Source organism: Dromiciops gliroides, chromosome 4, assembly GCF_019393635.1.
Source record: "Dromiciops gliroides isolate mDroGli1 chromosome 4, mDroGli1.pri, whole genome shotgun sequence".
NCBI lineage: Eukaryota > Metazoa > Chordata > Mammalia > Microbiotheria > Microbiotheriidae > Dromiciops > Dromiciops gliroides.
This window is the reverse complement of record NC_057864.1, coordinates 232,495,096-232,510,073: the sequence shown is the minus strand read 5'-3', so window position 1 is coordinate 232,510,073 and position 14,978 is coordinate 232,495,096. Positions and strand designations below refer to the sequence as shown.

Below are 14,978 nucleotides of genomic sequence, written 5' to 3'. Positions count from 1 at the left end.
AAGAGAGGTTGAGGAAAAACTGGGAAAAGAAAGAAGAGTCAATGGCTTGGTAAAGATACAAAACAAAACAAAACAAACCCTGTAGAATATACCTTAAAAAAAACAAAATAAGCCAAATAGTAAAAGAAGCACAAAAATCCATTGAAGAGAACTCCTTAAAATGCAGAATTGATCAAATATAAAAGAAAAGGTACAAAATGCTCAATGAAGAAAATAATTCTTTAAAAATCAGAATTGGGCTAGGGGAAGCTCCATGAGACAAAAAGAAACAATAAAACAAAGTGAAAAGAATGAAAACAAATGTAAGAATATATGAAGTATTTCATTGGAAAAACAAATGACCTGGAAAATAGATTCAGGAGAGATAATTTAAGAATTATTGTACTACCTGAAAGCCATGAGCCAAAAAAGAGCCTAGATGTGCTCTTTTAAGAAATTATTGGTGGGGTGGGGGGCAGCTAGGTGGCGCAGTGGATAAAGCACCGGCCTTTGATTCAGGAGGACCTGAGTTCAAATCCGACCTCAGACACTTGACACTTACTAGCTGTGTGACCCTGGGCAAGTCACTTAACCCTCATTGCCCCGCCCGCCCCTCCCCCCCAATGAAGGAAAACTGTCCTGATATCCTAGAACCGGAAGGTAAAATAGAAATGGAAAGAATCTTCTGATCACCTCCTGAAGGAAATCCCCAAATGAAAACTCCTAGAATTATAGCCCAAATTCCAGAGCCCCTAGGTCAAAGAAAAAAAACAAAATTGAAGTAATGTGGAGCCACAGGCAGGATAACACAAGATTTAGTAGTTTCCACATTAAAAGAGCAGATGGCTTGGAATATATTTCAGAAGGCAAAGGAGCCAGGATTATAATCAAGAATCACCTACCCAATAAAACTGAGTACAATCTGACTTCAGACACTGACACTTAGTAGCTGTGTGACCCTGGGCAAGTTGCTTAACCCCCATTGCCCCACAAAAATAAATAAATTGGGACAGCTAGGTGGCGCAGTGGATAAAGCACCAGCCCTGGATTCAGGAGTACCTGAGTTCAAATCCAGCCTCAGACACTTAACACTTACTAGCTGTGTGACCCTGGGCAAGTCACTTAACCCCAACTGCCTTACCGAAAAACAAAAAACCAAAAAAACAAAACTGAGTACAGTCCTTCAGGGGGAAAAATGGATATTTAATGAAACAGAAGACTTCAAAGCATGCCTGATGAAAAGACCAGAGTTGAATAGAAAATCTGACTTTCAAATACAACACAAGAGAAGCATAAAAAAGATACAAACACAATAGAAATCTAAGAGATTCACTAAGGTCAAATTCCTACATGAGAAGTTGATAATTCTTTTTTTGGGGGGGGGGGTGAGACAATTGGGGTTAAGTGACTTGCCCAGGGTCACAAAGCTAATGTCAAGTGTCTGAGGCCTGATTTGAACTCAAGTCCTCCTGAATCCAGGGCCAGTGCTTTATCCACTGCATCACCTAGCTGCCCCAGGAAGTTGATAATTCTAACTCCAAAGTATCGCTATTAGGGCAGTTAGAAGGGATATATATAGAGAGAAGGCACAAGTGTGAGCTAACTATGCTTGTACGATATCTATAAAAGATAAAATTAAGGAGAAGAGGATAGCTACGATGGGATGGATAATAATCTAAAAAAAAAGTATGGAGTAGGGGCAGCTAGGTGGCGCAGTAGATAAAGCACCGGCCCTGGATTCAGGAGTACCGGAGTTCAAATCCAGCTTCAGACACTTGACACTTACTAGCTGTGTGACCCTGGGCAAGTCACTTAACCCCCATTGCCCCCCCAAATAAAAGAAAAAAAGAAAAAAGAGGGGAAAAAAGTATGGAGTAAGAAAGAGGGATGCACTGGGAGAAGAGAGAAGGGAGAAATATAATACAGTAAATTATCTCATATAAAGAAGGCATAAAAGAGCTTTTACAGTGAAGGGGGAAGATGAGGTGGTGGTAGACAACGCTTGAACCTTATTCTCACTGGAACTGGCTCAACGAAGAGAGTAACATACACAGTCATTTGGGTATAGAAATCTATTTTACCCTAAAGGGAATTAGGGAAGAAGGGATGGGGGGTGGAGTGGGGGGGTTGGGGGATTGAGCTGATAGAAGAAGAGTGGATGGGGTAGGAGCAGTCAAAAGCAAAATACCTGAGTCAAGGGACAAAGTGAAAGGAGAAACCCAGAAGGATAAACAGGAAAAAAATAGGATAGAGGGAAATAAAGTTAATAAAATGTTTATAAGGTTCTCTGAAAGACCTCATTTCTCAACTACATGAGTCAAAATCATTACTCATTCTCTAAATTGATAAATGGCTAAAGGATATGAATAGGCAGTTTTCAGATAAGAAATCAAAGTTATCTAGTCATATGAAAAAAATATTCTAAATCACTATTGAGAAATTGAGAAATGCAAACTAAAACAACTCTGAGGTACCACCTCCCACTTATCAGGATTGACTAATATAACAGAAAAGGAAAATGAGAAATGTTGAACGGGATGTAGGAAACTTGGGACACTATTGCATTGTTGGAAGAGTTGTGAACTGATCCACCCATTCTGGAGAGCACTTTGGAACTATGCTCAAAGAATTATAAAACTGTACACCCTTTGGACCAGCAAATACCATTATTAGGTCTGTATCCCAAAGGAAAAAAAAAAAAGACCTACATGTAAAAAATATAGCAAGCACTCTTTGTGGTGGCAAAGAATTAGAAACTGAGGGGATGCTCATCAACTAGGGAATGGCTGAAGAAGTTATGATACATGTAATATTGCTTGCTGTCTAGGGGAAGGAGTAGGAAAGGGAGGGAGAAAAATCTGAAATTCAAAACCTTACAAAAATGAATGTTGAAAACTATCCTTACATGTAATCATAAAGAACAAAATAAAATACTACCAAAAAAGAAGTTATGACATGATTGTGATGGAATGAGGCTGTAAGATCCTTTAATAATCCTTTAAAAATTACAAGTAGGATGCTAAGAAACTTGAGAAGACTCACAAAAATTGATGCAAAGTCTGGCAAACAGAACCAGGAGAACAGTGTACAGAGTAACATCAATACTGTAAAATTATCAACTGTAAGTGACTTAGCTATTCTCATCAATACAAAGATTCAAGGCAATTCTGAAGGACTTATGATGAAAAATATCATCCATCTCCAGAGAAAGAACTGATGGAGTCTGAATGAGAATTGAAGCAGCTTTTTTTACTTTGTTTTTCTTGTTCTTGTTGTTTTTAAACTTTTTATTTTTGAGTTTTCTTTCACAACATGACTAATATGGAAACAAGTTTTGCATTTATAATCTATATCAAATACCAAATTCCTCGTCTTCCCAATGTTGTTGTTTATCCTTCATCTTTAAAGAGGACCAATAGCATCAGAATGGTAATGTCTTGACTTGTAGATCTGAGTGAAACAGAGCTGTGCAAAGTCATCAGTCTCACTCACTCCCAAAGAGTCCAGTGGCAAGACATGTCTTGGCAGGTAGTGAATTCAGAACTTAAAAGTGCTAAAAATTATTTTTACATGTGATTGGAAATATATTAAAATATTTAAATGAGTGGCAAGAAATGAAAACAGAGCACTGGAACCCTTTTCTAGATTTGGGGGGGGGGGCGGTCCCTTCATTTTATTTCATCGTGATAGAAGCCCTGGCCAATCCTGGAGCAAAGAGGTCTATATTTGTGGCTACCTAGGATAAGGCTATCACTAGGCTTACTGAGAAGAAGGAAAGATAAAGTACTCTTTCCTAGCTTGAGAGGATGGTAGGGTCAAATGCAGGTTTTTAAAGAATGGAGATCTGGGCACATTTGCAGGAAAGGAGAAAAAGTAAAGACTTAAGACTAGGGGCAGGAGAAGAAAGGGGGAAAGCTACTTCTTTATCACAGACTGGAACAATGAGAAAATGGGAGATGTTGAAGGGGAATGAAATGGAAAATAGGAAAAGAGATGGATGGAGGCTCTATTTTCTCAGGAGGATTTCTGCTCCCTACCCCCAATTGGCCTTTTGCTCTCTCCAGACCCCCCACTCCTTTCAGGAACAAAGCCACCTGTACTCTGCAAACCCACACCTGCATCCAGCATCTTGATGATGGCATCAGCCTTGTCAATGTCCAAGAGGAGGTTATCAAACCAGCCACTATCCATTAGAGATAGGAACACCTGAAGTCTGTTCTGTAGGGCTCCTCTGGCCTCCTGCCGACGCTTCCCCACCTCATCAGGGTGGTATTTGGACCGAAACCTGAGAAAGGAAATGGGAAGGGGAAAGACAAAATAGTCACAAGTAGCCAGGGCCATGGATGTGAGGGGGAGTCCAAGAGAGGCATGGTATACTCCCACCCTCCTCATATACCCACAAAAGATTGTAAGAGCTGGAAACTGTGGGGAGGGGGGCACAAAGAATTATCATGCCACCCCAAATGGGACAAAGAGACTGGCTCTAGGTGAGAAGATTTGGGAAAAGCTAGGATCAAGGAACTCTGGGTTCCAGAAAAATGGAAAGACTAAGGGAGAATGGGGTAAATAAGGCAGAATCCCTTGATTCATCTCCCTAGGTTTCTAGGATATTAAGATAAATGGGGTCAATGTTGCCAGGGCCCCATAAATAAAAGAGGAAATATTATTATGCCCCAAAAGATATCCCTCTCCTCCCTTCAGGAATTAAAAGGACCATTACCCCCAATCCCTCTGGCTTGGGGAAAGGGCCTGAAACACATGAAGTAGGAAGAGGGGCCAAGAAGGACCTGACACATCTATCTCCCCTTGGGAAGACAGACAAAATGATTATGGGAGCAGAGAAAGGAAGTGGAAGAAATGACTGTCCCTTATAATTAAGGCACTGCCTAGGGGGATGAAGAAAGCAAAGAGAAAAGTATGGGGATAAAAGTAAGGATAGGAGGAAAAGGGAAAAGAAAGAAAAACAAGAAGTCCTGGAAACAGAAAAAATTAAATTGAGATGGGGAGATTGGGGAGTAGGAAGTGGTGGTGGGGAGCATGAAAAACAGAGGTAGATTCGAAGACTGATAGAAAAGAAAAGACAAAGGGGATAGACAGAGGTAAGGAAACATGGACCAGAGACGAGGAGAAAAAGAGACGCACAAAAATATATGAAAAGGAGAAAAGAAAACCAAAAGTTCAGTGTGAGAGGGAAAGAAAAGCCGCAGGCGTCGCCTCCAGGGACTTTACCTTGGCTGCTTGGTCAAACAGAGCTCAAGATTTAACTAGCCGGGCCGACCCGTGCTGGCTGGTGGGCCTGGGCCGGCTGGCTCCTGGCTGGGGCGGGCTCCCGGCCCGCCGCCCCGCCCCGCATGGCTTGGCGGTGGGGGCCCTGACTGACTAACTGCCTAAGCATTCACATTCATCTAAGCCACTGCATTGTGCACAGTGGTGCCCTTTCTCTCTGCCTGGCCGGGGGGGAGCACGGCTCGGCCCAGGGGGGCTGGTGTATGGGCTGGGTGTGGTGGGGGTGAGATGGGTTTGCTCCGAGCTCCGGCGATGGGTGGGTGTAGTTCCCGGTTCTGGCTCTTTTCAAAGAGGAGGAGCAGGAGGAGGGGGGAAAAGATGGTTGATTAAAATCAAAACATCCACAAATGAAAAAAAAAAAATCAAAGGGCTTTTTTTTTCTGGGTTTTTTGTTTTTCTTTAAAGATGACCCCAAGACTTCTGCTTTTCTCGTTTAGATTCACCTGTCACTTTTAGGAGACCACCAGTCACAAAGGGCACAAAGATTGGGGATGACACAGCCCCTGGTTCTCTCTGTGCCAGCAAAAGTAGAGAACAACTTCTCTGCCACCCACAGGAGAAAGACAGTGCAGGAGGGCTCCAGCCAGCTCCCAGAAGGTATCTCATCCACTCAGGACAATGGCATTGTATTGGGGGTTGGAGGTGGAGGAACACAGGAGTTTAATACCCAGGAGACCACAACAGCCAATGTTGGGCACTTCCCCAAACCCGCAGGAACTCCAGGGCACATAGGGCTTCGGGCTCCACCTCCTAGGCCAAGGGTGACATGCCAAGGGAAAGGAGTATGGGTATGTAGGGGGCACTCACCACTCCTCATCTTTATGAGCCAGAAAGAAGTCCTGCATCTGCTGCCTTCGGAACTCCAGCTTATAATCATTGTAGCGCTTAACAGCTTCTGTCTCATCCACAGAATCATCCAGTGACAGCAGAAACTCCTTAAAGGTCTTCATAACAGGTGGTGGTACACCCAAGTCGATTTCTGCGATGCTGCCCAGCCTGGGGGGGGCCCGGTCGGGGGGTCTTGGTTGGGGGGGAAGAGGGTGGGGGGATGGGGGGCCAAGGTAGCCAACAGCCCCATTCCTCACCTAACATGGACATTAGTCCATGTACTAACTAGTGCCCATTTCCATTTCCCACACTATCAGCCCTTTTTGTAATTCCAGGTACCTCCCCTCTTCCAAAAAAAAAAAAAAAAAGCCTTCACTGTTTCTACTTCCCACACTTCTCTCATTTTCCCCTGGGTCTTTACCTGGCTTGGATAGGTAGAACATGATGTTGCATAATGTGAACGTCTGGATGGCCCCAGGGCTGAGGAGGGCCATAAGTTGGGCCTCCACCTCCTCCAGCATAAGGCATCTCATAGCCACTGTGGTATGGGTCAGAACTGTGCTCATCCCTGAGAGTAAAGAACATCAAAGTCAGAAAAGAGAAAACTCTGCAGACCACAACAAAGGATGGGAAAGCTAGAATTACTCAATGTTGGAAGATCTAAGGGGGAATTACTAAAGAGAAAGACATGACTTGGTGAGAAAGGGGTAGAGTGCAGAAAAGAAAGTTTCCAAATGGAGTAGATAGGTTGATGGATTTGGGGGAAGAAGCTTCTCATTTGGAATTTGAAAGAATATGGTGGAAAATCTCTGGCATTCATTATTGGTAAAGCAATGAATTAGGCCAGGAATTCTCAAAAGCAATTTTGGAACTATGCCCCAAAAGTCACTAAATTGCACATGCCCTCTCACACAGCAAAAGCTGCTACTTAGGACTACACCTCACCAAAGAGATTTTAAAAAGCAAAAAAGAACCCATATGTACAACAAAAACGTTTATAGCAGTGATTTTTATAGTGGCAAAAAAACTAGAAGCTAAAGAGTTCCCAGCAACTGGGAATAGCTGAACAAATTATGGTAATGGAATAGTATTATGCCATAAGAAATGACAAAGGAGGGCAGCTGGGGGGCACAGCGGATAGAGCACTGGCCCTGGAGTCAGGGGTATCTGAGTTCAGATCCGGCCTCAGACACTTAACACTTACTAGCTGTGTGACCCTGGGCAAGTCACTTAACCCCATTTGCCTCACTAAAAAAAAAAAAAAAAAAAGACAAAGGGGAGTGTTTCAGAAACCTAGGAAAATCTGTATGAAAACTGGTACAAAGTGAACAGAATTAAGAGCCCAATTTATACAATAGCATTGTGAAGACAACTTTGAACTTAAGAATCCTGATCAATATAATGATCAATCAAGAACCCAGAGGACCAATAAAGCATGCTAGCCATACCTCCTGAGAAAGGTAATAGATTAAAGATGCTGAATGAGACACATTTTTGGATATGGCCAATTAAGGAACTTCTTTTGATTTGCATATTTGTTACAAGGGTCCCGTCCCCCCCTTCAAGGAGGCGGAAGAAAGGGAAAAAATGGATGAATGTTAATTAAAAAAACAAAAAATAAAGCAAGAAAAAGCAAAACAAAGCATTTCTGGCATTCTTACCAGTCTCGCCTCATTCGTTTTTGGGGAGGACTGAGTTCATGACGTGGTGGAGAAAAGCGTTCACGCCGATTTCTATCATAGTCACGATATTCGCCCCTGCTCCTCCGATCTCGTCCACGGTCCCACTCTCTAAAGTTGTAAAAATAAAGTTAATTAATCAATAAGTACTTATTAGTCACCAGGAAGAGTGCATTAGATGCAAGTAATATCAAGACAAAAAAGGAAACAGACCATCCCTGTATGAATTTATATTATATTAAGGGAAATAATATTTAAGTAGGTATAACAGGAAGACCTGAGTTCAAATCACAAATCACTTAAAGCCTGTTTGCTGCAGTCTCCTCATCTGTAAAATGACGATAATTGCTTTTAGCTAGCAAGATAATATTTATAAAGCACTTATTATATAAATTACTATCTAATGTATTACATAAATATACCTGCATTATATACATGCTAGCTAATATAGCTGGACTCGGGAGACAGAAGACATGGATTTGAGTACCAACTCCAACAAATACAAGTCTTTTCAGTACAGCAGGCAACTCTCAGAAACTATAAATTGCAGAAAAGATGCCAAAATGTATTTGTAGAGGAAATACAATTTGTTTCCTCATCCTGAAGTTTCCTATACCAGTGAAACCACAGGTCGAATCCTTATCTCTATATAAAATACAAGGTAATGGGGCAGCTAGATGGTGCAGTGGTTAAAGCACTGGACCTGGATTCAGGAGTACCTGAGTTCAAATCCGGCCTCAGACACTTGAAACTTACTAGCTGTGTGACCCTGGGCAAGTCACTTAACCCCCATTGCCCCTCCAAAAACAAACAAACAAAAAAACCCCCCAAACCAAAGTAAAATACAAGGTAATGTTGGGAAGGAGGGCATTTAGCAGTGGGAGAGAGATTAAGAAGTCTTCATGAAAATGTGATGCTTGTGCTGGGACTTGAAAGAAAAAAGATTTTGTGAGGCAAAGGTAAGTAGAATGAATTTCAGGTTTGGGGAGAAAACCACTGCAAAGTCATGGAGATGGGAGATGGTCTTTAAGAACATAAAGTGGAACAGTTTGGCTACAAAAATGAAGTACAAGAAAAGTAAGGCTAAAAAGGTAGGTTGGGTCCAGAGTGTGAAAGGCTTCAGAAGTTGAACAAAAAAAGTTAATATTTGATCTTAGAGTAAAGCCACAGGAATTTAACAAGCAGGAGAGTGATATGGTCAGAACTATGCTCAAAGAAAATCACTTTGGCAGGTGAACTGATGATGGACTGAATACAGGGGAGAATGGAGGTAGTAGGGAGGCCAATTAGAAGATTAATACAAAAAGCAAAGCAGAGATATGATAAGGAGTGGAGAGTAGAGAAAGGGGCAGATTCAAGAGGTATTGTGCTGATAGAAACCAAAATTTTGGTTTTCAATTCAATTTGACCAGCAGTGATTGGATATGTAGAGTGAAAGTGAAGAGTTGAAGATAATAACTCTGAGAAAGACTAAAAGGATGGTGATGCCCCTGAGAGAACTCGAGAAATTCAGAAGTGGGACAAGTTTAAGTAAAAAGATGAGTTTTGTTTTGGGCACATAAAGAATTTGAGCTATGTATGGGGACATTTAGTTTGAAATGTCCAGTAGGCAGTTAGTGTTACAGAGCTGGAGCTCAGGACAAAGGGCTAGGGCTGGATTTATAGATCTAGGCATCATCTAAATAGACAAGGTCACTACAATCAAAAAAGCAACAAAAATAATACTGACCTGGGGAAGGAGTTGAGGGAGGGGGTAGGAAAGGAAAAGAGAACAGCTTCTGATACCCAAATCAGGAGTAGTAAAGCAAAAAAAGAAAACCACAGACCAATGTCACAAACAATTATTGATGTAAAAATATATAAGATATTAGCAAAGAGCCTATAGAAACATATACAAAAGATTATTCATAGGGGTGGCTAGGTGGCGCAGTGGATAAAGCACCGGCCCTGGATTCAGGAGTACCTGAGTTCAAATCGGGCCTCAGACACTTGGCACTTACTAGCTGTTGTGACCCTGGGCAAGTCACTTAACCCACACTGCCCAGCAAAAAGTAAAATAAAATAAAAAATCTACAAGCAAGGCCAAGACAAAAATCTACAAGCACAAATTGAAGTAGAATTCCTGGAAGAAAATTTAATGACTTTTTAAAAAATAAATGAATTAAGAATACTAGAGGGGAAAAAACCAGGAAAGAAATGAGAGCTATGGAAAAAAAGAACTGGAAATAGAACTGGCAGATTGGCACAAAAGATACAAAACCCTACCCAACTAACAAGTTCCCTGAAATATTTTGTTGTTCAATCATTTCAGTCATGTCCAATTCTTCAGGACCCCCTTTGGGGTTTTCTTGGCAAAAATACTGGAGTGGTTTGCCATTTCCTTCACCAGGTTAGAGAGGAGCCCTATAAAAGGGAAGAATGTCTCCAGGACACTGGAGGACACACTATGAAAGAACTTCCAAGCATCTGCTACCTGTTTCAAATAGGGTAGGGATGGTTTGATTAGCTTTGCTTCAGGCACATATGACTTGAGACTTAAGAAACAGCACAATGCCTGTATCAGATTGGTTGCTGTCTTGTGGAGTGGGGAGAAAGGGAGGGAGGGAGAAAAATTTGGAACTCTAAATCTTATAAAAATGAATGTTGAAAACTACCTTTACATGTAACTGGAAAAAATAATGAAAGAAACAGCACAATGTATCATTAATTGTGCTTTTTATATTTTACTGATTACCAAATTTGGGCCAATATTCCATTGAGAAGTCTCTCTTCTTCCCAAGGCTGGTCCTTAGACAGCATATGCTATGCCCAAGAACCCTACTGGAAGTTCCTGAGTTGTTTTTTAGCCGTGTCTAACTCTTCCTGATCTCTTGAGGTTTTCTGGGCAAAAATACTGGAGTGGCTTGCCATTTCCTTCTCTGGCTCATTTTATTAATAAGGAAACTGAGGAAAAAAGAGTTAAAGTGACTTATCCAGAGTCACACAGCTATTAAGTGTCTGAGGCCAGATTTGAACTAATTAAGTTTTCCTGACTCTAGGCCTGATGTACCTAGCTGCCCTGAAATAAGAAGAATTAAATAGAGGACAAAGACTCCATAAGATAAGAAATATCAAAACATAGTTAAGACTTAAAAATTTTAGAAAATGTAAGGCATTTCATAGCAAAAAACAATTAACCAGGAAAAAAGATCAAGAGGAAATAATTTAGGAATCACTGAAATACTTGAAATCCACGACTCCAAAAAGAGTCTAGCCATTTTACTTTAAGAAAATATAAAAGAAAACTGCTCATGTTTTTAGAACCAGAAGACAAAGGGGAAATAGGAAGAATCCATTTATCACCTCTTGAATTGACAAAATGAAAACTCTCAGGAATATTACAGCCAAATTCCTGAGGTTTCAAGTCAAAGAAAAAAAAAAGAATTTAAGTACTGACAAACTATGGTCTGGAACACAAAGATTTAGCTTCCATTACATAAAGTGGAGAAGCTGGAATAGGATACTCCAGAAGGCAAAAGACAGAAACTTATGACCAAGAGTAAAAATGAATATAATCCTACAGGGTTTAAAAAAAAGGGGGGGGGGGCCTTTTAATGATTTCTGACCAGTCCTGATAAAAAGATCAAAACTGATTAGAAACTTTGAAATACAAAGAATGAAACATCTTTTTGAAACATTTTGCTGTAAAACATGTTATTGCAACATTTTCAATAGAAACAAAAAAGTAAACATGAGCAAGAAATCATGAGGGACTAAACAAGGATAAACTATTTATATTCTAATATGGGGAGATGATACATGTATATCATCAGAGGTCACAGAAGGAATCTAGTAAGCCAGAGAGCAAGGTGGAAGAAATTACATAATCTGGTCTACGAACAAAGATGGAGGAAAGCATGTGACACTAGAACGTCGCTCTCACTTTAACTGCTCAAAGGAAGAAAGACTACCCATACAAGTTAGGTACAATACATTTAATTAAACAGGAAAGCAGGAGGGAAAGGGGAGAGGGAATAATAAAAGGGAGGGCATTTAAAAAAAAATTTTTTTATTAATAAAGTATTTTATTTTTTTCCCTGTTACAAGCTTTCCAATTTCAGATTTTTCTCCCTCCCTCCCTCCCCTCGACAGCAGGTAATCTGATATAGGTTATTTATATATATGTATGTATATGTATATGTATATATGTATATACACACACACACATAATAACATTAAACATATTTCTGCATTAGTCATGTTATAAGAGAAAAAATCAGAGCAATGACGAAAAACCTCAAAATAGAAAAACAACAGCACCAAAAACAAAAGAAATATGGTATGGTTCATTCAGCATCTATACTCCACAGTTCTTTTTTTTTTTACCCCCTGGATTTGGAGATCCTCTTCTATCATGAGTTCCCTGGAACTCTTCTGTACCATTGCATTGGTGAGAAGAATATAGTCCATCACAGTAGATCAACACACAATATTGATGATACTGTGTACAATGTTTTTCTGGTTCTGCTCATCTCACTCATCATCAGCCCACGCAAGACCCTCCAGGTTTCTCTGAACTCCTCCTGCTCATCGTTTCCTACAGCACAATAGTATTCCATTGTATTCATATACCATAACTTGTCCAGCCATTCCCCAATTGATGGGCACCCCCTCAACTTCCAATTCCTTGCTACCATGTAAAGAGCAGTTATAAATATTTTTGTACATGTGGGTCCCTCTCCCCTTTCCATGATCTCTTTGGGAAAAAGACCCAAAAGTGGTATTGCTGGATCAAAGGGTATGCACAGCTTGATCCCCCTTTGGACATAATTCCAAATTGCTCTCCAGAATGGTTGGATCAGCTCACAGCTCCACCAACAATGCATTAGTGTTCCAATTTTAAAGGGAGGGCATATTAAGGGAGAGGTTAGTCACTGGGTGCTCAGGACCTAATGAAAGAGGGTGAATTTAGAAGAGAGGTTTAAAAGAAAAGAAAGGTTAAGAACCTGTGATTGAGTTCTGGATAAGGGAAAGAATGAGGGACTAGAGAGTAGAAGAAAATTGTACCAAACCCCAAAGCTGATGCTAAACACACTCAATTATCTTTCACCACCCTCTTCCTCTAAAAAAAAAATAGAGGAAACAAAGAAAAGGAAAAGTATAAGGGACTAGTTAGGATGGAAGGAAATACACAATTAACAACTGTGAATGAGATGAACTCAGCCATAAATGGTTGAGAATAATGAAAGCAGAATGAATTAGAAAACAGAATCCAGCAACATTTTGATTACAAGAAACACACTTGAAGCATTCATACAGTGTTAAAATTATGGGCCAGAGCAAAATCCATGGTGTTTCAGCTGAATTCAAAAAAGCAGAAGCAAAAAAATCATAATTTCTGATGAGGGTACAGTAAACATAGACAAGTTAAAAGGAGAAACTGCATTATACTCAAAAGCACCATAGATAATCAATCTTCTCTCTCTCTCTCTCTCTCTCACACACACACACACACACACACACACACACACACACACACACACACACACAAAATAACACAGCATCTAAATACTTAGAGGAAAAGTTAAATGAATTGGAGAAAGTACAACTGCAATAGTGAAGAATTGCAATGTACCACCCCCTTCAGACCAGAAAATCTAACCAAAAGATAAAAAGGAAAGATGTTAATGACCTGAACAGAATTTTAGAAAAATTAGGTGTCATTTCTCTAAGTGCCTACTAAATGAGAATAAAAATTAATTTACATTTATTTCTCAGCTGTACAATATATCTTTACAAAAACTGTTCATGATCTCACCAAAAATTGTAAAGTATAAATGTTAAATAATTTACTGATCACAATAACATTTTATCCCATAAAAGGTCCTCAAGAAAAGAATTAAAAGTAACTGAGACTAAATAACAATTCTAGAGAACTAGTAGATCAAAGAACTACAATTTTAAAACAAAAGAAAATTTCACGAAAGAAAATGGCAATGAGACAATGTACCAAAACTTAAAGGATGCAGCTAGTTCTTATCAAACAAGAGTGATAAAAAAGACATTTAAAAAAGGGGGGGCAACAGCTCAGAAAAAGCACCAAAAAACAGAAAAAAAACAATTCCTTCAAAAGTAAAACTGGTGAAACTGAAAAGGAGGTAAAAAAGCTAACTGAAGAAAATAATTCCTTAAAAATCAGAATAGGGGCAGCTAGGTGGTGCAGTGGATAGAGCACCGGCCCTGGAGTCAGGAGGACCTGAGTTCAAATCCAGCCTCAGACACTTAACACTTACTAGCTGTGTGACCCTGGGCAAGTCACTTAACCCCAATTGCCTCACCAAAAAAAAAAAAATTAGAATTGGGCAAGTGGAAGCTAATGACTCTACAAGATAGCAAGAATCAAACAAAATAAAAAAATAAGAAAATGTAAACTATCTCATCGATAAAACAACTAACCTGGAAAACAGATTCAGGAAAGATAATTTAAGCATTACTGGGCTACCTAAAAACCATGATCAAAAAAAGAGCCTGTGGGGCAGCTAGGTGGCGCAGTGGATAGAGCACCGGCCCTGGAGTCAGAAGTACCTGAGTTCAAATCCGGCCTCAGACACTTAACACTTACTAGCTGTGTGACCCTGGGCAAGTCACTTAACCCCACTTGCCTCACTTAAAAAAAAAAAAAAAGAGCCTGCACAGGATCTTTCAAGAAATTATTGGAGAGAAGATTCTGGGAAGATGAGGAAGGTTAGAAAACTTTTGGTTCTCCAAATTTCCTCCACGAAAGACAGAAAATTACCTCGGAGGAATGAAACAAACAAAAGTCAGGGTAAAGCAGTTCTCTCCAGACAACCTCTGAGGGAGCAGAAAGAAGTGCAAACACCTCCAGGCCAACTCTGCTGAATGAATAAACAACAAGCCCCGGGGGGCAGTAGTAGGGGTTGAGGAAGCCTCAGCCTAAGAAACTTTCATCTCATAGAAAGTGTGGGGGGTCTGAAGGCTGAAGGATTAAAGGACTTTCCACTGTCAGCACAGCTGTGCTGACCAGACATGTCCCAGGCCGACTGCTGGCTGCTGCTGTGGGGGAGAAGGGGATAGCACACACCTTGTGAGTGCAATAGCAGAGAGGTGGGGACCCAGATGGCTCTAGGCACTTTAAGGAAAATCACAGTCCTTGGTTTCAGTTCCAGGGCAGAGAGGACAGCTATAGTTTACAGCCACCAGAGGGAC

At 40.4% G+C, this 14,978-nt stretch overlaps 1 protein-coding gene across 11 annotated transcripts in view; it reads right to left on the bottom strand.

The window, feature by feature from the left end:
* The window catches only part of SRRT (serrate, RNA effector molecule), a 39,163-nt gene that overhangs the window by 6,855 nt on the left and 17,330 nt on the right, over window positions 1-14,978 (bottom strand). For 7 of the 11 annotated variants that reach the window (XM_044000991.1, XM_044000995.1, XM_044000997.1 and 4 more), the window contains exons 3-6: window positions 7,755-7,883; window positions 6,515-6,661; window positions 6,073-6,285; window positions 4,095-4,264 (exon numbers count right to left, since the gene is read on the bottom strand). In XM_044000991.1, the coding sequence (XP_043856926.1) occupies window positions 4,095-4,264; window positions 6,073-6,285; window positions 6,515-6,661; window positions 7,755-7,883 (659 nt within the window). The remainder of the gene's footprint in view (window positions 1-4,094; window positions 4,265-6,072; window positions 6,286-6,514; window positions 6,662-7,754; window positions 7,884-14,978) is intronic. The other 4 variants (XM_044000994.1, XM_044000998.1, XM_044000996.1 and 1 more) reach the window with 1 other exon arrangement.